Source organism: Numenius arquata, chromosome 9 (assembly GCF_964106895.1).
Source record: "Numenius arquata chromosome 9, bNumArq3.hap1.1, whole genome shotgun sequence".
NCBI classification, from domain to species: domain Eukaryota; kingdom Metazoa; phylum Chordata; class Aves; order Charadriiformes; family Scolopacidae; genus Numenius; species Numenius arquata.
In genome coordinates, this window is record NC_133584.1 from 28,967,539 (window position 1) to 28,991,878 (window position 24,340).

Below are 24,340 nucleotides of genomic sequence, written 5' to 3' on the forward strand. Positions count from 1 at the left end.
CCCCTCTGGGGCAGGACCACGAACTCAGCAGTCCCAAGCAGCCAGCGCCTGTTCTATCAGGTACACCAAGAGGAAGATGAAGTCACCCTTGCACGTAGTTTGACTTTGGCTCCCATCTGCCTTCGTTGCCCCAACAGGGTCAAAACTGCAATCGTTTTGGCAGCATTCCCAACCGCACTGCAGGGTCACTAGGTACCACCCGCCACCACGCTCAATTCACATGCAAGAGCATGAGGACAGGCAAAGGTTTTAGATCTGTTTATTCAGATACAAATTGAAAGCAGATGAATGGAGCACAGCCCCACTTCCTCTGCTGCCTCTTCCCCAACTACAAGAGAGAAGAGGAGAAGCAGGCAGAAAGCAGCAAATAATAATTTAGTGACAGAAGCATTGTGGTTCCCAGTTCAAACCTCTGCTTTTGGATAGCGTAGGGACAGTTAGAGCATCAGTAGGTCAGTCACAGGGGAAAGAGGTCATTTCTAGCCAGCTGTCACCATCCTTGGGCATAAAAGCATCAACTGACAGGTTCCAATCCTAAACGTACAAACCAAAGCCTTGTAAACAGGTCTGTGATCTGCAGCATGCACTAGGGAAGCTACTCCAGCAACTTCCATTGCAGTTTGCATTAAGACAGCTCTCCTCCACGGTTTACCTTTCTCCGAATTCTGTGTGGAGAAGGGCCCTAGGCAGAGCCATCATCTTAAAGTAGCTAAAATTTCCAGTATAATTGGACCTTCTCAAGGCATTCTGTCTTTACTGCCCTCTTTGGGATGATTCTCTGGCTTAGCTCCTATTGTACCTTTGTGCATACTCTGCAGGGAGGGGGAGCTGGCAGAAGACAAAAGGAAAGGTGCCGACGCCACTGGGAAGCCTACGTGACCTTCAGGCACCTTTTCTGATTTGGAAAGGGAATGTCTAACAGGAGTAATGAGAGGAACTGCTGAACAACCCACCGAAAATACCTTGAGGACTTTTATAGCTCACATTTTTGGTACCAACAGGATTAATTCCAGAGATGCTACGCCAGCACACCGGGGCGCAGGAACAGGCAGGCACATGACTGGCAGGTCTCAGCTGTCCCCTTTCGCCTCTCCCAGCTGCGGACTTTTTTTTTTTTTTTTTTCCAAGGCTGTAGAATCCCATTCTCTGCTCGAAGCAGCCTTCCTGAAGATACTTGCTGTAGAGGTTAATCCATTGTAGAAGCACAATGCTTTATCGACTCACTGAGCAAGAAAACACACATTTTCTGCTCTCCTTCTATTCCTTCTGCCGTTACATAAACGGATTGAGATGTTCTCCCCAGCAGCATGGGTCTGCTCCACTGTCCCGAACAGCCTTTCGCTTATTGAATTACCAGTCACATGTAAGTTCCCTCAACTGCTGTTTCACAGGAGGTGAGCAGGAGCGGGGCACTGCGCCTGTGAGGACGCGCTGGGTGCTGCAGAGCATGAACAGGGTGGTACTTGTAGGAAGCCCGGCCACCTGCACTCCCGGGGCTTCACAGCGGTCTCCTTGGGACTTGTCTGCTGTTGGTTCGCACTGTGAGCTGCAGTCCAAGTTGGCCAGTGAGAAGAGAAGCTGCTAAAGGGATTAACTGTACATTTTACCTGCTAAATGAGGGGTGGCTCTACTTAAGCTTCAGAGGGGAGTCCCCACGTAAGGACTGAGCGCTCTAACGATTTCTATGCCTCCCCCAGAAGGCCAACTGGCCTGCTGATGTAACAGACAGGCTTTGAGCTCCTAAGCACCACTGCATCCACTTCCAGCCGCTGTTTTCTGCTGAGAAATTCTGACTCCAGCTGTAAGGCTGTAACACCCACTTGGTTCTTCATCCCAAGGCAGACAATGCGCGCTCCGCTCAGAGGCTGCACAGAAGGCCAGGATGGACAAGAGGCAGGGATGGCAGCAAGCACCTATGAAAACCGGTAGCCCCAGGCTCTCGAAGGAGCTTCCCTCCCCCCCTTCTCCCCACACATAACACAAATTTGCAGAGTCAGTTTCTTATTTGTTTTCAAAGGGATAGGATTTCGAAGTCTTCATCTTCCGAGTCAAAGAACCTTTCCAATCTGTCAGCGTCAGAGGAGTCTGCAAGAGAAAGAGAAAGCACAACCTCCGTGGGACGCACTGACTGCTCAGCGTCAGCGAGACCAGCAGAACTGGAGTGTCATGGGCCCACAGTTTCCAAGAGACTCTGTGACACACCTGAGCGAAGGCTCTGAGGAGCGATGAAAAATAGAAGACAGCAGTAGCACAGAAAATGCACTGGAGAGAATGATACGGTGTGCAGAAGGTGCTTCCCAGACCCCGGACACAGCCCTGGTGCGGAGCTACTCTGTGCCGTGACTGTTTTATACAACCTTCCCCTGCAGCAGCTCTCAATTAGCAGAAGACAGTTCTGCCTAAAGAGGCTCAAAATAGGAGAACTGACCCAGGTCTGGACTAATATTCCTGAAGTTTTCTGGCCCAATTAAATGATAGAGGAACATTCCCCCCCCACCCCCTCCCCGGCCCCATGTATTAGACACTTGTTTTCTGCTATAGTTGCCTTTGATTCAGCTACTGGGGAATGTAATTACACAACACACACTCTCCCAAAAGCAATTACTACAGTCCATTTTGTGAGGAAAGGTAACGTACTTGACCCCTCCCTGTCCATCCTTCCAACTCTGTGTCGAGGAGGGAGCAGATACCTGAAAGGGAAGCAATTTTACCATAGGGGAAATTCAGGTGAGAACGCATGGGCAAATTGGGGAAGTAAAGGAGAAACCTACATTAACTCAGGCTTCAAGAAAGCACACACTCGACTTGGCAGAACAGCCAGCCAAAAGCCAAACAGGGATAATTGATGGCTGGGGACAGAGAAGAAGCGTATGGACACAAGGCTGCAGCCCCCCCTAAACATTTTGTGACAGACTTTAATCCCATAGTAGTGTGTGCAAATGCCTAGTGTCACTGTTCTTGATCAAACTGCAGTGTCCGTGGGTCCTGGCAGCACAATTCCCAGAGGTGCTCCTCAGAGGAACAGCCCCCTTCACTTCAGGAACGCAGCAGAGAACCCAAATGTCTGGGGAAAATAAAAAACAAGGGGCTGGACGTTGGTGAGAGTATGATTAATCCTTCTAGTGAGGGGTAGGGCTGTAAGAGAACCAGAATGGCCATAGCAGACAGGAGGGGCTCTGCAAGCTAGGGAAGCAGGAGAAGGACAAGTAGCCCATTACAAAAACATTTTTAAGAGTAAGAAAGGCAGCAATTAGGGACAATTTAATACAGGCAAAGATCAATTGACAGTTTAAGGGAATCAAGCATTCTAACAGAAAAGGGCAGTGAGGTAAGGAAGGCTTTGAAAGTTCATGCTAAGGGAGAGAGAGAGAGATAGCAAGGAAGGACAAGGTGCAGGATGCAAATGACGGGACACAGTCCAATGCCTGGTGGCAGGGTAAGTTTTCCATGCACACTCACTCCTCTTGGCAAAAGCTGTCAATGGCTCTTTATCTCCTGCAATGTTTGTGCACGTTATTAACATGATAAGCAGAGTCTGACAGCTGAGATACTGCCCAGCACTCGTTCCTTTTTGCATTGGCACACACAGAGGGACGGAGTGCCTTACACTGGAACCGAGTTTGACCAGCCCTGTCTTTGACCATTTTCATTACCTAGAAACTCAGTTTTCAGCCTTTTCAATGGACCCTTTTGATTCCTCCAAGCATCCTTTTACGAGTCAGAGATCCACGCTGCTGTGATAGCCTACAAACTGTTTTTTCTTCCCTTCAGTCACCACCACCATTCACAGACTCATTCTAAAAACCATCCTGAGGCAGCGTGGGATCTGCAAACTGCTAGTCAAAAGCCAAAGAACTAGATGAATTGACCTAAAAGCTCTGTATCAAACTCCCAGCAGAACAGGAACATACTAGAAGTCACTGTGCAACCCCACACAATTTCCAGAAAACCAAAAGGGACCGGCTCACCCATAGCTCTACTTCCCCGTGCGGCCTCACCTGGTGTAAGATTGAGGACGTCAGGGTTGGAGAAATGCGAGGGCTGGCGTTCAACCAGCTCGAACATTGGCAGTGCTCCTCTTACCAGGGACAGCTGTGGAGCAAGAACAGAGCCATGAGAACCAAGAATTCTTGGTACTCCCGGTGTTCTGGGTCTTTAAGGGAGAGATTTCATCGCAGCTTAAAAAACGTTTCTCAAATCTTTGACTCCCATCATCAGCAGGATTTCAGAGCTATGCTTTTTTTGGTATTTTAATAAACTATTTTCATGTGCTTTAAAATGGGATCATGCTGCAGAGAACATGCTCTCTGTGCAGTGGTTTGAAACAAGGCAATACCCTATATTCCTTAACTGGTGATAGAAACACAAACCTTTTTGATTTGCTGGCACCAATCGTTAAAGTCCTCCTCTGTGTTGCAGAAAAAGCCCTGTAAAAAAAGAACTTTTCTTTATATATTGTTGACTGATCATTTCAGTCTTAAAGCCTTGTATTAATGCCGAGGAACGGAACCAGTCTACGAGCAGTTACACCACCCAACTGCCTTGCTTTTAAACTGGCTTACACCGCCCCATTCAACTGAACACTCCCCACACGCTTGATACGACCAGACTATCCAAGTGCTGGAAGCATTGATGTAACGGCCTGCTCTATTGCAGAAGGAAAACTGGGCAGAAACAACCCACGTGGAAACAAAGGGCAGGCATCTCGGGTTCAACTAGAAACAAGCCACACCGAATTGTAATATGGATTCAGGAATGGATCCATCAAAAGGCAGGAACCAAAGCCCAAACTAAACCTGAGAGAACACTGCCCCATGAAGAATGGCATTTAATGGCCATACAAGGGGGATGTCCTTGCATCCAAACTGCTTCCTGCATGAGGAGCTTCTGTACCGATGTTACTGAAAGCCACAGCAGCCCTTGCCCGGAGCACAGCACGCCTGCAGAGTACCCATCCCACCACCACTGCCCTTGCCCCTTCCCGAGGGAAAGAGACAGCCGTGAAACAAAGGGACCACAATGCCGGTCCTCTGGGTGATGGGGAGCAAGCAGCAGGAACGCACCACCGCAATGGAGGGGTCAAGCTCGGCAATGCTCATTCTGCAGGGAGGGTGCTGGCAGTGGAAGCTTTCGTCGGGGAGACAGCCGCTGTCGTTGGGCTCCACTGCGGGCTGCGTAGTGTGGGGATCCAGGTAAATGAGCTCCTCACCTGCACAGACAGGCAAGGAGACATCAACAGGAAGAACTGTTCCAAAGAGCTGGATTTCTCAGAAGCAAACGGTGAGATACAAAGAGGAAGAAGAGTGATGACAGAGCCAGCTCTTGTAACCCCAAAGAGGAACCCACATTCTAGGGACAACTTGTTTTCAGCCACTTCCCCAAATGCTTCTCATCCAGGCAAAGAGCCAGCTGCCAGCAGAACCACGGTGCCCACTCCACAGCAGCAGCCACCATTTGGATACTGTTCCTGCACATGCCTTTCAGGCTCCTGTGCAAGCTCAAGTCGGCTCCAGAAATCCAAAGCACAACCAGATTGACATCTTGGGCAGAGACAGAAAATCCGAGAGAAGGAGGAGAGTAAACAGACAACAGTTTGTAGAGTTTCAGGAAGGGGACAACTAAAGGACAGTTAAATCCAGCCAAGCCCCTGAAGGGAGGTCAGCTCTGAACCTAGGAGGAGGCCTCTATGCACACCTCTTTAGAGATTTAGGATTTAGGGTTACACAGAAGAAGTTCACAGCCTGTACCACAGCCACCGTTCAAAACTACATCACTTGGGTCCTCACAAAGTTGTTCAGTCCGCAGCAACCTTCCACACTTCCAGCAGGAAAGAGGAACCCTGCAGCACGCACCACAGACCCAGCAGGAGAGCTGTACCGCTCCTCACGCATTTTTTAGCTGGGGAAAGATGCTTGGAAAGTCTTTGCAGTACTCTGGGTACTCACCTACATAGCCAATGAAGTAGTGAGCACTGTTTGGTTTCCCTCCGATCACTCCCAGGGACTGGGGCATCATGAAGCAGTGCTGGAAAAGCAATACAGAAAACACACAGCTGACAGACAGCGAGACAGCAGGTGGCAACAAAGGCAAACATCCAAAAATGCAGTGGGAAAGAAAGATGGAGACACTGAAAATCAGCAGAATCAGCCATTTCTGGAGAGAAGCTCTGCCAGGAAGGCTGAAGGCTGCAACACAGGGCTTTCAAGTAACACAGAAGCTGCTCAAAACCACCTTTAACTGCTGACAGGAACAGACAGATGGACCAAACAGAAGAAGTAGCATTACTCCAGGACTCAGCCCAGGCAGGGCCTGGCTCTGCTGCAGTCAGTGGCAACCTGAAGCTGTCATCAGGTTGCAAGAGTGCTCTCAGCAGGGAATGATCATTCGGGAAACAGTTTAAGTTCCTTATCCAGCTGCAGTATCCAGCACCATCTACTGAGTTAAGGGCAAGTAACCTCACATGAAATTGGAGCTCTCTTAACTGTGCAGCTCAAAGCTTGCTAGCATTAGTACAGCAAGACAACGTGTACCCTGTCTTGTGCATGTACTCTGCACACCCTGAATTCTGATACTCCACACTGCAACCATCAGCTGAATTCCAGCCTCAGTCTGCAGTGCAAGCTCCAGCATCAGAGCCACAGGGAGTTTGCAACACTACGTTTGTTAATGCTCAGGTTGCCACCAAGCACAGTAGAGTTGTGCTGAACAAGTGCTTCAGCAGGTTGGTACCATCTAAACACAAAGAGGGACTGAGATTAAGTTGTGAAGTTAGATCCTTAAAAAAAACCCCCAAACACCAGAAAACACAACCCTCCAAAAGCCCTACACGTTTTCCTGACTAAAGCCTGCAAGAACACACATCCTGACCTCTGACAAGGATTGTCTCTAAACACATTTTTCTTTTGAAAACAGAACAATTATTTCTGAGTATTTTTGCCCCAGAGCCAAATTCCAGAAATGACTTAATTCACAACAGGGTCCTTAAGCATGAGAACGCCAAGAATTCATCTCCACATACCCTACCTTTAGTGTTTCAATATAGGCTTCATTGATCTCTGTGAGCCCAAGGCGGAGAGGTATCAGCAGCACCAATGGTTTCCACAGTGAGAGCCTATCTCTAACCCCCGCGTCCTCTGGGTACCCGTTATAGAGCACGTCTGACTCCACGGCCGGGCATGCTGCAGCTCCAGCACACGGGAAGTTGGACTGGCACAACCGCCCTATAGAAAGGGAACATGAGCAGAAAGCATCAGAAATAACCTCCGTTTCTAGACCTGCAGTAATTCTATTCAAGCTCTGATCAACAATTGCTACTTATTAAATGCCTACAACACTTCAAAAAAAAAAAAAAGAGAAAAAAGAAAAGCTTAAGAAGGTCCAGTGCTGGATTGTGCGGTGTATGTACTCCCTGCTGGGCTTCTGGTAGGGCTCCACGTTTCATCTAAGCTTACATCAAGATTATGCCAAAGCATGCTGTACTCACAGCCACCATCTGGCCGGCTGTTAAAATGCAAATTCTCCCAGCGGGTGAGCAGCTAAGGAACAACCTGTGCCAACAAGGTTGAAGGAGCTGACGAGGAGGTCAGGCAAGAGTCCTGAATTCAGAGAGCATGTAGGCAGAAAGAGAAAAATCTGGAGCGTTCAACTCCAGAGGAGTTCATGGAGGAGACGAAGACAGTTGAACCAAATGAGGAAAGCGTTACGGCTTAACACAGGAAATATTCACCCGTAATCAGCGCTGTAACAAGATATAAACAGTGTCTACAGAAGTTGTAATTTTCATAAAGTTCACTAAAGCCTTCAGAAATTTTATCAGGGATCATTCAGAAGCTACTTTAGAGACCTACAGCAGGATGATCATTACACTCTGGAATTTCAGCACAAGTTTTTTCCCGTAAGCTATGGGGCAGTAAAGCTCCTCAGGGCACAGGCATGATGTAAGCGCTATGCATCCTCATTCTACACAAACACACAGCCAGGCTATAATGCAACAGATGACGTAAGTTCCGGTGCGGAAACATCTCCAAGCCTACCTGTCTCACTGACCATATTCCATTATTTGCTGGGTGTGTGAAGAAAAAACCCAAACCCCAAAGAAACCCACAGCACTTTAATCACGAAGCTAAGGCAATTAAACAAAATGCCAGAGGCTCACTTGATTTATTCCTGGCCTAAGCTGAATGCCAGGACACTCTAGCAGGTAGAACACAATGTAAACAAACACCTTCATCACCAGCAATTTCAACAAGGTGTTTGCATGCTAGCAAGAGTCTCAAACCCAGCTGAACAAAGAGAATGTTCCACCCAAGGTAGAAGAAAAGGGACTTTGATCTAAAGCCTCAGTATGAGAGACAACCTGCACTGAAGAGTTTGCAGGTGATCCCTATACGGTCCCTCGAGGAGGGAGAAGGTATTCGAGTGCATCTCTCACGCACAGACATATTATAGCGATCAGAGGTCCTGAGAAAATTGAACATCATTATTCCTAGTGATTTATCCTGCTAAAACAGCAAAGGTCATGGGTTTTTTTGTTGGCAGCAGCCTGTCTGTTCTGATGATCTGAAATCGGCTGCTGAGCCAGGGCTGTTGCTGCACAGGGTCTCACTGCAGGTTTCCTCCTCGGGCAAAGCAGCTGGCAATCCTGCGCTGCGACGTGAGCAGGTTTGACCCCGGTTTCAGCAGCGGGGAACTTGGCAAAGACTGAACTCACCCAGCCTCTTCATCGGGCTTTGCAGGACTACGGTGCCACAGCACAGCGGAACCTGCCTAAAGCTTCCCAGCTGGATCCAAACTATTTACTACAAACACACTCCAATGGATTTGATACATCTCTTCTGCTGTGGCTGCTGTCAGGTACTGGCTTTACTGTCTTGGTTTCTCACCACCTTTCTGATGCACAGGATCCTCCAACACGCACCTAAGAGCCCCTTTCTCATACAACAGACTGACTCAGAAGGGATAAAGACGGATGTTTTCTTCACTGCTGGAGCAAAAGGTATTTCCTACATACCTTATGCTGAACAGTACCACTGACCAAACTTCACAAATGTGTGAAATGGCGTTACCTTCTGAACGCTTCACTATCCCCACACGTTTGGGGCACAAGGTATATGTCTGTAGATAGGCGTTATATAACACACAGGACCACTCATACAGCGACTTTCAAGCCCTCAATGGGTACATCACGATTCACATTTGAGGAAAATAAATGAACACCCCACACACCTTACAAGCCGCACGGACACATTACTGGAAGCAGCGTCAGCACCGAACACAAGCCACACAGATGAGAGCCTGCAATGCATCCAAGCCTTGCAGCCAGCATGCTTCAGTTCTAGAAATAAGGTTTTCAGGCTAAAGATGAAAGATAAATCCAATTTCTGTCTTCACGCTGGCCCTTCATGTTTAAGCCAAGGGCATCAGCACATACCTTCACAGGACTATGTGTACCCAAGGTTAGACAAGCACTTCTCAATCAGATCCTACGTTTCGTGGTGTCCCGGTTTGAAGTAAAACAGAACCAACTTTCTGTTCTGCAATTTCATATCTTAGCTAGGTCTCTTCTAGCTCTCCGAGATTAACGGCATATTATGGAGAAAACTGCTTGTTCTCAGAGTGATAAGACCAATGTTTGTGCTTCATGCCAAGGAATGGTATGCAGAGAGGCTCTTGCTTATATTTATTGCTATAACAACCAAGGTCAGCCAATTTCATTATTGGCCCCATTGGAGGGTCGGAAACAGAAAAGCATAGAGGGGTCCCACCTGTGGGGAGGAGCGGACAAGACAGGTGACCCAAAACCAACCAACTGGGGTATTCCATCCCATCTGCCCCACGCTCGGTATAAAAGCTGAGGGATCTAAGGGTCTATTCTCTTTCTTCAATGGCCGGCATCTGAAGAGGACTCCGTTCATCTGCCTTTGATCCTGATCCATATGTTCCTGACTCCAGAGCTGGAACCCAGTTCCCATCCGTCGTTGAGTCCAGTCTGGGACTTCCCCAGTGCCTGCCGGTGACGTCATCCTGGGAGCTTGATATGGTTTTGTATATATTGTATCTATTTCATTATTTTTTTCTTTTTGATTTTAATATTAAATGTCTTCATTAAAGTAGTTTAGTTCATTCTAAACACAGAAAGAGTGGTCGGGCATTGGAATAGGCTGCCCAGGGAGGTGGTTGAGTCACCAACCCTGGATGTGTTTAAGAGACATTTGGATGTGGTGTTGGGGGATATGATATAGGGAAGAACTTTGTAGTGTAGGGTAGATGGTTGGACTCGATGATCCCAAGGGTCTCTTCCAACCTGGATGATTCTATGATTCTAAACTTCTAAGTCTCCTTACTTCTTCCTCTCCTCTCTTTTTGCGGGGGGGGGGGGGGGGGGGGGGGAAGGAACGAGGGGGAGGACCATCTGTCAGTCTGGTTTTGATAAATTTGGCTGAAGCCACGATACTTGGCCTCTCAATTGAGACTACCTGGTAAGAGATGTGACTTTGTGAAGTGCCTGTCCTGCACTCTAGGGACAAATTGCCTGTTAATTGATTTTTGCCTCCGTGGCAGCCGAAGCCAGCCTAAATGGTGCCTGCCACAGTCTCACCTGTAACCTTACACCAGCTCCAGTGCTCACTGGACTGTTCTATGTGCCGTTTCAGAACGCTGACCCAGCAGGAAACACAGTGTGGCTTTGTGCTGTGTAAGCGTACTGCCTCACGAGCTAGCCTAAAGCAAGCGAGGGGAAGGCCAGGACCACGCAGGACTGGAGCAACCAGCAATGCCAGCATTCAGCTTCGGTTACTGCAGCCCAAGGAAGCACGCTAGGGATGAACACACTGCACAGCTGCTCAGCCACCAGAGACATCCTGCTGTCAGGATGCACCAAAAAAACAGAAAGAAAAAAAAAAAACAAACAACCACCAGTGAGGACTCCTTAAAAGATAAGAGATCTACTCCAGACATAGATTCCCTTCTCTCTGCTCCCCATCCCCCCTAATTTTGTTCATTTTCCTCTTCAGCAATCTGTTCTAGTTTTCTTACTGTGCCTAACAGCAGAGACATTCCTACCCCATTATATGAGAGAGGAAGCAGCCATTTACTGCTTCCTACCTGTGGCCATAAGTGAGTTTGACACCACCTCCCAGGCAGCTCCTACCTACTCTCTGAAGGTCAGTGGACCTTCTCTCCAGATCCAGAGGCCACAGTGCCAAGTCAAAGGCTTTATCAGATGAAGCAGAAGTCAAACAAGGGACTTCCTTGCCCTAGAACAGCAATTCGCATCTGGTTTTAGCACACTGGGACACAACTTTAAGACAAAACATTTACTTCATGCTTGTTGTGTTGTACTACTATACGCTCTCCAGTTTTTTTTCTGGCTTCTTGCTGTCAGAGGATATATCACATTCTACCTCCCTGTGATACTTACGGATTTCTTCCATCACTACCGTGTTGTCCATGGCTATATGCACTGCCAGTGAACTCCATGTATCAAAAGTTGCAAGTTTTCTACAGGAATATTTAAAAAAAAAAAAAAAAGTAAGCAAGGATTAGTTACAACTACGAGACAAAGATGGTGGTGTACCAAAGAGGAGAAACTGGATTAGGAGAGACTGGCTTTCATCAATTATGCTGTGAAGTATGTTTTTATACAAGTAGTTGTAAACTCTGTTGCCACAAGTTACTCTGTCCAGATTGCCAATGGGACTACACCTGGGAATTTGTCCTTCGGCGGCTACTAAGTACAAGAGCCCCGATAACAATCTCCAACTCAAATCCCGTAGCTTCTGGTTACCAGAAAGTGAGACAGCACAAAAAGTAAATAATAATAAATGAAAAAAAACCCCACCCTAAAATATCTCTTTTACTTTCCCTACAGTATCTCCTGATCACCTACACCAGATCCTGGGCTAATTCAGCATACGGTTTATGACCTGGGAAAGCAAGGACTCTAGGGAGCTCCTTGCTCACATAGAATCATAGAATCATAGAATTACCTAATCAAAGTGAGGAAAGAATGATGATAGGAGGGAGAACGTTTCTCAAAACACAGTGTGTCCCAGTTATTAAAGGCAGCCCATGCTCCAGCACCGCTCTGATCCTCTGCCTGTCACCATGGGACCCAGGCAGCAAATATTAATGCTTTCATGCTAATGCATTAGTGACTTGATGGCTCACTGGCAGCTTTTTGATAACAATGACGCTGCTGTCAGGTCAGCAGAGGCAACTCGGAGGCTTGCACAGATCCAAATGACAGCAAGGATCATCTACTTTGACCCTTGCTTCTGGTCTGCTGCAGAGTATTGTACTCAGTGCTAGTGGCAAGCACGTTACTTGTGGGACCTGGAGAGAGATTTTTGGGTGTTGTCCTCCACTTGAAACCTGTTTTCTCTCACGTCCTGCCAGCATCTGAATGACAGAAGGGCTCCTTTCAAGGTCCTGCCCAAGCAGTTCAATAAGGTCAAGCAGGTTGCCTGCTAACAGCATTGAAAGATACAGTTGGGCTTCAGTCAATAGGCAGGAACCTGCACACTAGGAGGTATTACAAACCAAATGACCCCACTGCATGGTTCAAAAGATACAAAGGAAAAATAGCAGCACTTACTTGAGCACTTGTGCAACTGTGTTTGGTCCATACCACTGACCTATGGATTTTCCCTCTCCAACTCCCATCTGGGCTGCATCACAAGAAAAAACCAAAATAATTTAGCAAATAATTTCACCTACACTGCATCCCTTCCTAATTAGACTTTGTATTTAATAGGGAAGAAATCTCACTTGGAAACATTTTTGACTCAGCAGAATCTACCCTTTCACGAGGTATCTTAGTGTAGATGGGAGAGAGAAGCATATCCTCAAGGACTGTAAAATAAATCCTTTCCCCAAAAGGCAGTAACGCAGAAGTTCAAAATGCAATTACCCAGAGAAGCTGTGGCTGCCCCATCCCTGGAGGGGTTCAAGGCCAGGTTGGACGGGGCTTTGAGCGACTTGGTCTGGTGGGAGGTGTCCCTGCCTAGGGCAGGGGGGTGGGACTGGATGATCTTTAAGGTCCCTTCCAACCTGAACCATTCTATGATTCTCCAAATGTTACTTCAGAAGAAATTTTACTTAAGAGTGTTTGATTACCAGGACCACCCCTGTAATCTGCAGTTCTGTTCACCAAAGCTATAGGTTCCTTAATACTCTGTAGGAAAAACTGTGCAGGCTGCTTCTCTTTTATTTGCCAGGGAAGTTTATATCAAAGTGAGATCCTTCTTTAGTCCATTTACTACTGAGAATTTCTTTGTTCAACAATCTTCTCATATTACAAGGTCCTACTGAGAACAGGAACCACACACATTCCCCTCACCTTAGCTAGCTAGGATATGGAAAATGATGATGAATATAACCTAAAGCATTAGGCAAACCTGATGGTTTTAATGGAGACAAGAAGAAAAGTCTGTCATAATCCATAATAAAGAGTGGTAGCTTTACATCACGTCAGAAAACAAGCAGCATAGTATCACGTACTACCCAAACTACTTGTTGGGTTATTTTATTTTTTGGCTAAGATAGTAAAACAAACACAGAGTGATGTTTGACCTTCATGGGAAACCCAGACTGAGTATCTCCACACTCTTCAGCACCCAGACTCTTACCTATCTGGTGAATGGAGTAGTAGCTGTCCTTTTTGTCAATGAAGGCATTAAGAACATTGAAGTAATTATCCATCTGCCTCTTCCCTTTTATCCACCTCCAGTCTAAGGGAGAAGAGAATACATGAAATATAACACAGTATTTATTAGCAACCGAGATCTACAATTCTCTTCAATGTGCAATCAACTGACGCGATTTTCATATCGCTATCTTATTACTAGGCATGTGAGGCATTCCCAACACTAAAGGATGAATTCTGAAAGAAAAGTAAGCATTCTCACAGCTGAGATAAAGGAATATCACCCACAGAAAAGCAACTAAACAAACAAACAAAAAATCAGAAAACATAAATTGTACCTCTAGCCCCCAGATGGAAAATAGCTTTACAATTTCTCATTGACAGGCATGAGCTACGTATTCTGGGAAAAAAACAGGTGACCTCTGTTGAGAGATATTAGTTGTTTTGCTTAAATAAATGAGTTTTGTTTAGAATAATTTACTTAGGATTATAATATGGTGTGATTTATGCTGTTTGCTTAGCTTTACTTAGCATGAGTAGCTAGATTTGCTGAAGCCTTTAGGTCACAATAGAGTTAATTTTCATAGTAATTTTCCTAGCAGCTGGTACAGTGATGTGTTTAGTCTTTTAGTGTAACAAAAATGTCGATAACACACTGATGTTTTGGTAGTATTTTCCCTAAGTCTGGGACTTTTCAGTTCCCCATGTTCTGCCAGCGAGCGCAGGTGCACAAGAAGCATAAACCAGAAGATAAGGAGGAGGCTACAACCCTCAGCAGAGACTGCACATCAACAAGATAAGAGCAGTTAATGGCCACCGGCCTGAGCACAGAAAACGAATCCAATGAGATGTCAGAAGATCCCAGACCAAAAATCACCATTGGACTAACAGACACGTGAACAATGTGCAAGGGGCAGGTGTAGAGATTGCAACGGTGCAATCGCCCAGGGATTTCTTTGTTTGAGGTCCCTCCCATATCGGAGGCACCCAGCCCAGGCTGACCTTGCTGCTGTACCTTGCTGCTGAAAGCTTGCTTGCTTTCAATTAAATTACTTATTTTTATAAAATCTGATGCCTGAGACTGCAGCAGGAAACCCAGGGTTGAGCCTGAAGCAGGAGAGAGTGCGCACAAGAGTAAGAGTGTATGTGCGTGAGAGGAGTGGAAAGGGGCACCCATCGGCTCACACGGATTGCCCACTGCGAAGGGACCCTGGTCCTGGCAGCTGAAGACTTGCGTGGTGTGCGTGTGACTCGGCAGCAAGTGCTCGGGCAGCAGCTTCTCCTTTAACAACCTCACTCCACAAATTATCCCCCACAAATTCAAAGGCCATCAACTCAAAAAATCTCTCCAGCATAGCTGCTTACAGACCAAGCACAGGTCAAGCACAAGAACAGGAGCATTCAGGGAGAGGAGACTACTCTCAGTGAGGGCTTTGTGACAAAACAGAACTATAAACAAGAATAAATCTACTAAGTTGTTTTAAACTTCAGCTATATAAAAAACCCTTCAAGAAAAATCTAGTACGTGTTTGGCCTCAGTGGATTTAACCAGCATGTTACAGGGCTCTGCTTTGTTTTAAGGCTTGGACAACTATATGTAGAGTTGCAGACAGCAGAGAAAAAGCTTCTGGGTTTGCAGCAGACTTTTCTCTCAACAGCTCTGAAGTTGAGAAGATTGAAGAAAGAGGCAGAGAGCCCTCAGCAATCCCCAGCTGAGTCATCTGCTGTCCTTACAAGTACTGCACTTGTGCGAGGCATGTGGCCTGGATGTCAGTACAGGCCATGTGCTGTTTTACCTCTTCCCAAATGCCTGCAGACCAAGGCCTGAGCAAAGATCATCTGGCCACACCGCAACATACAGCCCCAGCCAGTATCAGATGTGGGACCGGTTCCTCCTGTAAAGAAGGAGAGAAAATAAATATGTAATGAATAGTAAAACAGTGCCAAGAAGAAGAAATGAAAGCGCTGTAAGCCTGCACAGCCAAGAAATCAGGCAGGGAATAAGGACTATCTTAGCTCACACACCCAAGGCTGAGAAACAAAAATGTAGTTATCAGTAAGTAATGACATCCCTTAAAAACAAACAAAAAAGCCCTCTAAGACGAACTGAAAGGGGAAAAAAAACCTTCAAAGGGAAATCCAAACAACTCAAACAGAAAGCGAGCTGAATTTCTGAGGAGCACCACAGCTCTTGAGCCTACTTGCAGACTTCCAGCCCAGTTCAGAGACACATTTCTACTCAGAGGTGCTTGTTACAGGTAGCTTCTTGTAATCGTCATCTTGAAAAGGCAACTCATCACGCAAAACAAATCAGTCCCAAGGAATTCCCACATCATAAGCAGCTATGACTGGATGAGATTCCAGAGTGAACAACATAGGCCAAAAAAAAAGCAGCCAACAGTCAAAAAAACCCCACCCCAGCAACGAAAAAACCCACATCCTACATAATATTGGAGTATAAACGGGATATTAGCTCATGCTGGAAAGTCTGAGACAAAGGCCTCAAGGCTGGAAGCATCTCCCTGACAGAACTTCAAAAGGAAACTGCTGCTCCTCCACTGAAGCTCTGGCTATTATTGCAAGTTTCATAGATAAAACGTTTAGTGTCACCAGAGCAAGGGAGCTGTCTTACAACCACACAGTCAGCTGCACCTTAGCACCCCTGGTAAAAGTAGTTTCTTTGTAATGCTGCTTTTTTCTTTCAATCACATGCAACGACTTTGCATGAAAAGCACAGGGAGAAAAATCACCCAAGAGAACTATTTAATCAACTTCTGGATGGTCAGTGGCTATCTTCTATAATTTTGCCAGCAATATATGACATACACAACATCCAAAATTGGTACTGCTTTACCAAACTGGCATAAGATATTCCCCTTACCATATGAAGAGCTTACAGTATTTAAGTGGGCAAGAATCACAAGAAGTGGCCAACAATAAAAAATGAAAGACTGAAAAAGGAAAAGGTTTACCCTATGACATGCAAACTATATCTATACAGTCAATGGGAAATGACTCAGAAAATGGCATTTCTTCCTGCCTCCCCACCCTCTAATAACTCGCACAGAAACCCCAATCACGTTTGTGAGCCATAGTTAAACATGCATTTGGAATTGAAGGGTTAGCATGTGTTTAACTATGGCTCACAAACGTGAATTTAAAGGGATTAAAGTGCATCAAAGATGTCTCACAGCTTGTTAGGCAAAGGGTTTCCCAGTAGGGAAGGAATAGAACAAGCCAGAAGGACCAGCTACCACAAAGTCTCTTTTCCACGTTGGAACCATTTCCCCCATCAACTGCTGGGGATGACGCTGACAGCAAGGACATGGATGGGGCTTGGAATCCCATTTACCTGCTCTCAGATCTCTTCTGATACCCCTTTCAGTCACTACACAAAACCACACCACAGAAGAGACCATGCAGAATATCTTATGGAACCAAGACATCCTCCTTCAAGTTCACAGGGAAATGTTCCCCATATAACTACAGTTCCTGTGTGTAACAGCCAATTCAGGCAATTAAAAACCCCTCACACAAACAAACAAAACCCCCCACATATTCCAGAGCAGATACACAAAAGCAGTAATTTCTGTATCATATCTCTAGCTTTCATGTCTTTAATCCACTTCAAGCCCAAGACAATCGTTAAATAATATTTCACGTTAGACTTACATAGGACTTAATGAACATGAAGTACAAAAATCTCCTCATGTTGCTCAAAGAAAGGATATTTCTAGGTAGGCTTCCCAAACTCATTCTTCTGCCCTTTTTAAAATCACTGTTATCCCTCACGTCCAAGGGGATGAGGAATTCTTATTATCAGATAAACAAAAAGTCTATCCTATCATTAATGTCATGCTTGTGGGGACTGTTTTATTAGGTAGAGATAACTGGATTATCATCATTCCCAGGATATACTTAGACTCATCCACAGTACATACCAATAGCAGGGAAGTTCTTTCTGTAGGTGAACCAAAGCCGAGAGGTCACATCCAACAGGATTTCTTCTTTCTCTGAAAATTTTTCAGCATCGAAAGGCACACACATGAGGGTAGCACCAAACACAGCTAAATTCATCTCTCACCCACCCTCCCCAAGAACAGCAGCATTCTGCTCCTCACTCACTCTGTGCACCCAGAGAGGAAAAGTCTGGCTGAGGAACAGGACAGTGCTGCTGTGCAGAAGAAACTTTCTTTCCCCCCCCCAAAACAGCTGCAACCAACCTAAGGAAGTCATGGCCATAGGCAAACTATGAAGCAGTAAACCATTTTTCTGCCTTTTCCCTGAGCTATCCCCTTGCCTCAACCATCCTTGTCCCATGACACAAGTCCCAATAACTACTAAATGGGAACTTTCTGCACAAAAAAATTCCAGAGCCCACAGAGATGGCCAGAAAGAAAGAAGCACAGCACTCACAGTCTGCTGCTCTGCCAGCAAAGAGACACACTCTGCAGTCACTTTGCTGCTCAGGAAGCAAAGCGCAACACTAACGAAGTCCTCTGGAGCATTACAGAATGTTGCACCGAGCATGAAAAATACCTGTAAAAACACTGTATTTCCGGCCGAGGATCCAGACGGGTTCTTTGGTCTCAGGAAAGTCTTCATACTCGAACCTGAGAGTGTCATAGGTAAGAGTAGCTAGAAAGAGAAAGAAGAAATTACATACCTTTCATAGCTTTTCCTTGGGTTTTAAAAATCGTGCAAAACTACAGAATCAGAGCTGCTGTGGACCAGCAACTTACACACCCAGAGCACCTGGCTCGAGCTGGCAAGAAACGGTACGGCTGCCCCTGCGACCACTGACGCTTGGAAGGCAGAGAGAGCTGGCAGAGCCCCAGCTCACTCCCGGCTGCTCCACAAGCAGAAAAGCAGAGGGATTTCCAGGTTAGGTCAGCTCCAGGTTCTGCCCGGGGCAGAAAACAGTCAAGAAAACATCTAGGACTTCACGCGACAGCTGCACTCTGCTTCCCACCATCGTGCACGCTAGACCCGTCATCAGCAACGATGTCAAGGTCCTCTTTTCAAGAGAGTGAAGTGATTAAAATCGTTCTTCCAGAGGATGTAATATTTGGTGGTGGGACACCAAAAGCACAGATGACATTAAGATGGGAACTAAACCTCGCTCCGCAAGTCAGTCCCTCCTCAAGGGGCAATGAATGCAGCAGAAGTCATCACCTGCACCGAAACCGGCCTGCAGCCCAAGGAGCAGCACTGCCTTTGCTGATATCACGCTAATCCAAGGAACACAGAGCTGTGCAGAGATGTATTCGGTCACAGGCGACAGGCAAACTTTATGTCTATTTTACTGTCTCCCTTCACAGCATGGCACCCATCAGTGCCTGGACATCCACCTCCTCTTCCACGACCACCACAGAACAGCTCAGCAGCCTGAGCTCTCGTGCAAAAGACACAGGCGGAGTGACTTTTGGGGACGAAAATAACCAAGGAGAGCTGCATGAGCTGTGCTCCATTAGGTCTGTATTTGAAAATAAGGCACTTTAAAATGGTCTTGGAACCCTGGAAATGAACCACCTAATTTTGTAGGTGTCAATTCTTTAACAAAAATTTAAAGCATAACTAAGCCAGACTCTTCTGTAGCTGTTAAAGGGATTATTGAAAATCTTTCTTACAGCAGATGCAATAAATTGTGCAGTAACACGACATGAGTTTAAAACAGGGCAACGGACTAAACGACCACAAGCTCCTCAGCCCTGTTTTCTGTGAAAGCCACCACCCTCCATGGTGCCCATCTCACTTATTGTTTCCCAGGGGAGTCACCTGCTGCTTTTCTCTGGTGCTGCCTACGCAGCAGACCTCAGCTGAGCTTTCCTCCCAATCATTCCCTGCTTAGCTTTTCAAAGCGTCATCCGGAGCACCAGTAAATAACAATTTGACTGATTTGCATCAATGATAGCTCCAGGAAGTCACCAAGAGTTTCTGCTCCCCTTCCTTCCAGACATCTAAGTTGTGCTTGGGCAAACAAGCTGCGCAAGACATTTTTGCCTCCTGTAGGCTCTCTTGATCTCAAATTCCAATTCCAAACGTCAAAGAAAATAAGTAGCAGCAGGAAGACACCATCACCAAGAGCAACTACTGTTTAAGCAGGAACCCTGGCAGAACAGAGATGAAAATAGGCTCCTAAATCAAATTTTCAATTAGACTCTGGTCCTAACCCTAGCCCAAAAGATTTAAAGCACGTTCCTCGTGTGAATTGGGCTATAGACTGCTTCAGGCACATTTAGGATAGTGTGGGACACACGTTCCCATCCCGTGGTGTGACTTCTGTTGAGTGTGACTTCTCAACAGCAAGCTAAAGCAAAACAATTCTGCTTGCACAGAAAAGTACCAGCAAACTAATCCTCTAACAAACCTTAGCAGGGGAATTAAGAATATATATTAAAAATATACTAGCCAAACTTTACGAATCCCCAGCAGTCCGTGCTTTTTGTCTCTATCTCTACTTAATAGCCTGGCTTGCTTTCACCCTGTCCTTGCTCAGGGTTGGAGATTTCTTTCCAGGGTGGAAAGCAATGTGACTTCTGCAGATGTTTTCAAGCGTGCACCACATTTGACTTTCTCCCTTAATTTTCGGAAGTGTCCCTTTGGGATGCAACATTACAAGTTTATTCTGACAGCTCAAAGGGAAGCTAGTCGTTAGGCTTTTTTTTTTTTTTTTAAATTTGGTGCGTTACCAGATACGATCTCAAAATAAAACCTGAAGTTCTCAGATAAGTTTTAAAGGTCCAAGGAATATTTTGTGGTGTATTTTGTCAGTTCTTAAGCTTACCATGAATCCCCACTCTCTGACAAAGGAGCCTCAAAAAGTTTAAATAAAATTACTGAAACAAGGATGCTACACAGAAACTATCAAGCTATCCACCATCCCATTTTATAATGGGAGCAATAAACTCCCCACAAGGCTTGAAGCCAATAAAGTGCTTCCTTTTCAAACATCTACCTTCAGACACTCTGGCACTTTTTTCAAAAGTACATCTGTTGTGCTATTCCCCAGATGAGCTAAATATAAGCCAGTGGGATCCAAACAATTCAGACAGGGGGACAAAGAGTGTCACAAATTGCACAGGAACCTTTCGCTCCCCGTTAGAGGCAAAGGGTCTGAAAATAAATAAAACTGGAAATGTACCAAGCAGAAATCTTATTTGAAGATGCTCTCTTCAGAGCTGCAAAAGTTGGGCAAGATCAGCAAATTTCTCAGGCAGCACTCCAAAACTTCACCTTCAAAGAAGCCCTCAATCTATTTTAAATACTGACCTCTGAGCATCCAGGACAGTAGAGCTGCAGCTTCTGCAGAAAATCTGAGTGCACATCACATACAACAGTTCAACTTCTTTCCATGCACAGTCGATTTATAATTAAAAAGCCGAGAGTTTCAGCCCTGCAAAGCACGCCCTCAGAAAGGCAGCCTCGCTTTCCAGGAGCCTCGGGCTGTGAACAATGCAAGGTTGGCTGGATCTCTACCCCATGGGCACACCTTCCATGGGGTCTGCTGTAGTGCCCCACAACACCTTCTCGTCCCACACACTCCCTAGAAAGCCCTGACAGAAAAGGCAAAGCTTTGTATGCACCACTCCACAAAACACCTATATTAAAGAACCTAGGTAAAGATATTCAAACTATACCCGCATTAAACACCAGCATTAAGTCTGAGTGTTTGGGTTCTCTTCCACTTCTGTGCGTGTGGTTAGATCTACTCAGTTATAAGATAACGGGCCACATCACAAAAGCCTGCCTTGTATGAAGCGGAGGAACCGACCCTTGATGCACCCCACGTGCACCCGCAGTACCGGTACCGCAGGGACTTTCAATACCAGTTTACTAAACCTGAGCACGACCATCTTGACATAGACAAGAAAAACTGTCTCCGTACATGGAATTAGAGGGTGAAATCTCGCCTCCCCCTCTTATATTCTTAAGCTGTACAATGAAAAGCCAAGCTAAAAACATAAGCTCAATCTTTAATAAGCTCCCACATAAACAACCACAGAAGCGCAGCCAGGCATCGGGGAGCAGACCCTGACTGGTGATGCCAGTTTGCAAACGTGCTGAAGGCAAGATAATGTGCTTACGGCAAGTATCAAGTCCTTGACAGACACTAACTCTACCTGCTTTACCAAAACCAAAGCTGTTTGGTTTTCTACGAACTTTGGGAAACAAGTCAAAACTTTGATGACTCAAACAGATATATGGCAAATGACTTTCCCTGTGGTTTGCTCAGCAAAACAGCTGATATTCACTCCAGCATCTCGGTTACAGTTTGCCTGCACAGCTTAGATGCTTTGTTGAAGAACCACACCAAAGGAAAACCAGGCTTTGCAATAACTCACTTCCCAAATTGCTTCTTGGGCTTCCCCCAGTCCCTAGAGGTGCCTCTCTCTCCAACACTGTAATGCTTCTCAGGGAGAGCCCACAAGGGCTAAGACACATTTTCCCCGAGTCCTTCAGCTTCCGATTAACACCACCATGAAAAAATGAGAAGTGGGATGGACAATCACCTCCCTCAGCTGACAAAGGTACAGCACCCAAGGCAGAGTGGAAAGGAGGAGAGCTACTGGATATAGAATATTTCAAAAGAGAGTCAACAAGAGAAGGTAAATTCACCGTGTAGGTAAAGCTCGTTGCTGAAAAATGCCTAGAAAGCAGAAAACTGAAGAACAACCTGAATCTTTATTTCTGGCCTTTGCAGAAGAAACATTAAGCTCTTTCAAACAAGACAAAATCTGATTATCTAAGTAACAACAAGGAGTTAAGAGACACACAGGGAGGAAAGTCAGTCGACTGGAGAGTGGTGCTTTCTCGGAGGCCCAGATCAAACAGTTCAAAGTCTGACCATGAGGTCCCTGACCATCTCAGGAGCCAGGCTGGACGCCAAGGGGCTTGAGCTCTCATTGCTCCAAAGCCCAGAGACCCATCCTCTTTGCACAGAGGAGACCCAGCCCCTCTCCCTATCACAACGAGCTTCTCCCTCCCTTGATAAGCCTCGTAATGCTCACACAAAGGGAAAGTAAAGATATCCCCCGGCTCAGGCTGTGTAAGTTCACGTGCTGAAACATGAGAGATTGGATGCAACGACGTACAAGGACGCATCAGGCATAAAGCGGGGACACTATCAACACTGACAACAGCAGCGCCTGCACCAAGGACAGAAACAAGCCAAACCAGCAGCCTTCAGGGACAGGAGCTACTGTGAATTCCCTCCGCACACGCACTCGCCCAGCGCGGAGGAGGAGCCCACGCGGCACGGGAAGATGTTCGTTATTACAGAACAACACTTATCTCTGCAGAGGGTGGATGAAAGCTGTTACTACGTGAAGGGTAGAAAGAAGTGAGTCCCAGCCCAAGTGCCAACACACTTCTTCCTTTCCTCCCCCTGCATGGACACAAAATCTCTACTGCAGGCAGCAGAGGTGACGACCCCCCTTCGGAACAACAAAGGCGGCGGCAGCACCTCAGGAGCAGAGCACGGGGACACCTGCCCTGTCACCGCTTTGGCAGTGCAGGTGGCTTCCCAGGCAGCCACCAAAAAACGCCGAAGAGCTTCTTCGGACCGACGGCGAGAGCCGGGTGGGGAAGGGCTAGAGGGATCCAGCTCCCTGCTGACAGGGCTCCGGCCTGCACCAACGGCAACGGAGCCATGGCCTGGGCCGCCCCAACCCACCGTCTTCCCTCGCTGGAGAGACGGCCGAGCCCCGCCGGGCCCCTCAGGCCCGGGGAGCGGTGACCGCCAGCCGGGCTCGGGCCGCACCTCACGGCGCCAGCGGAGGCCGCGCCGCTCCGGGCCGCCTGGGCCTGGGCCGCCCCGGGAAACCGCAGGCCTCCAAGGGCCGCCAGGGCGAGCCGCGGGCTCCTGAAGCGGAAAGAGGCCACCCTGCCCCGGCTACGGCGCGGGAAGGGGCCACCCCAGCCGCCACCACCCACCTGCGTCCATGGCGGCGGCCCCGCCGAGGGCTGCGGCCGCTGCCGTCCCCGCCGACACATACGCCCCGGCGCGGCCCTGCACGGCTGCTAGTGCGGGAGAGGCGCCCGCCCAATAGGAGCGCCGCTGGCTGCCGGCCTCCGCGGCGGTTGGCTGCCGGCGGCGCTCGTCACGGTGCTCCCCGCAGCGCGGCTTCCTCCGCGCACTAGGGGGACGCCATTTTGCCGTACGGAGAAGCGGCGCGGGGAGGGGGAAAGGTCCCAGGTCGGCAGCGGGGCCGAGGCTGGGCGAGGCGGCGTGGTGGAGCTTATGGGCTCCGCTCGTTCCGCTCGACGCTGATGGGAGTAGCCCATGACACGTACGCCCGGGAAAGTTCGGACAGGTGGGCGCGGCCATCGTGTTGTACGGAGCTGGCCGAGCCCCGCCCCCCTTCGCCCGGGATTGTACCCCCCCCACATTCCTCTCTCGGAGGCACCTTTGGTGGCTTGGCCGTGGCGGACTAGGCGGCTCGTCGGGAGGCGGACGCCTTGCAGCGCCGAGGAGGCAAGCGAGCGGCGCCGGGAGCCATCCCCTTCCCTACCCGCCCCGCAGCATCGGCGCTGTACGGCGGCGCCTCGGTCAAAATGGCGGCGGCCATACGGCGGCCGCCATCTTGGTTGACAGCAGTGCCGTACAGAAACCCCTTCCCCAGCGGCGGAGGGGCGGCCGGGGTGACCTGGCTCCGCCATCTTGCTGTACGGCTGGCGGCGGCCCGGGCCGGC

At 47.6% G+C, this 24,340-nt stretch overlaps 1 protein-coding gene across 1 annotated transcript; it reads right to left on the minus strand.

The window, feature by feature from the left end:
* Window positions 1-243: 243 nt before the first annotated feature.
* ATG4B (autophagy related 4B cysteine peptidase) lies at window positions 244-23,647 on the minus strand. The gene is made up of 13 exons (XM_074153192.1): window positions 23,582-23,647; window positions 18,185-18,283; window positions 17,587-17,658; window positions 15,442-15,540; window positions 13,629-13,730; window positions 12,596-12,668; window positions 11,420-11,499; window positions 7,024-7,220; window positions 5,946-6,024; window positions 5,064-5,209; window positions 4,371-4,427; window positions 3,999-4,092; window positions 244-2,085 (listed from the first exon to the last, which is right to left on the minus strand). The coding sequence occupies exons 1-13, from the start codon at window positions 23,589-23,591 to the stop codon at window positions 2,012-2,014; spliced, it is 1,182 nt and encodes a 393-aa protein (XP_074009293.1). The 5' UTR covers window positions 23,592-23,647; the 3' UTR covers window positions 244-2,011.
* Between the last annotated feature and the right edge of the window lie 693 nt (window positions 23,648-24,340).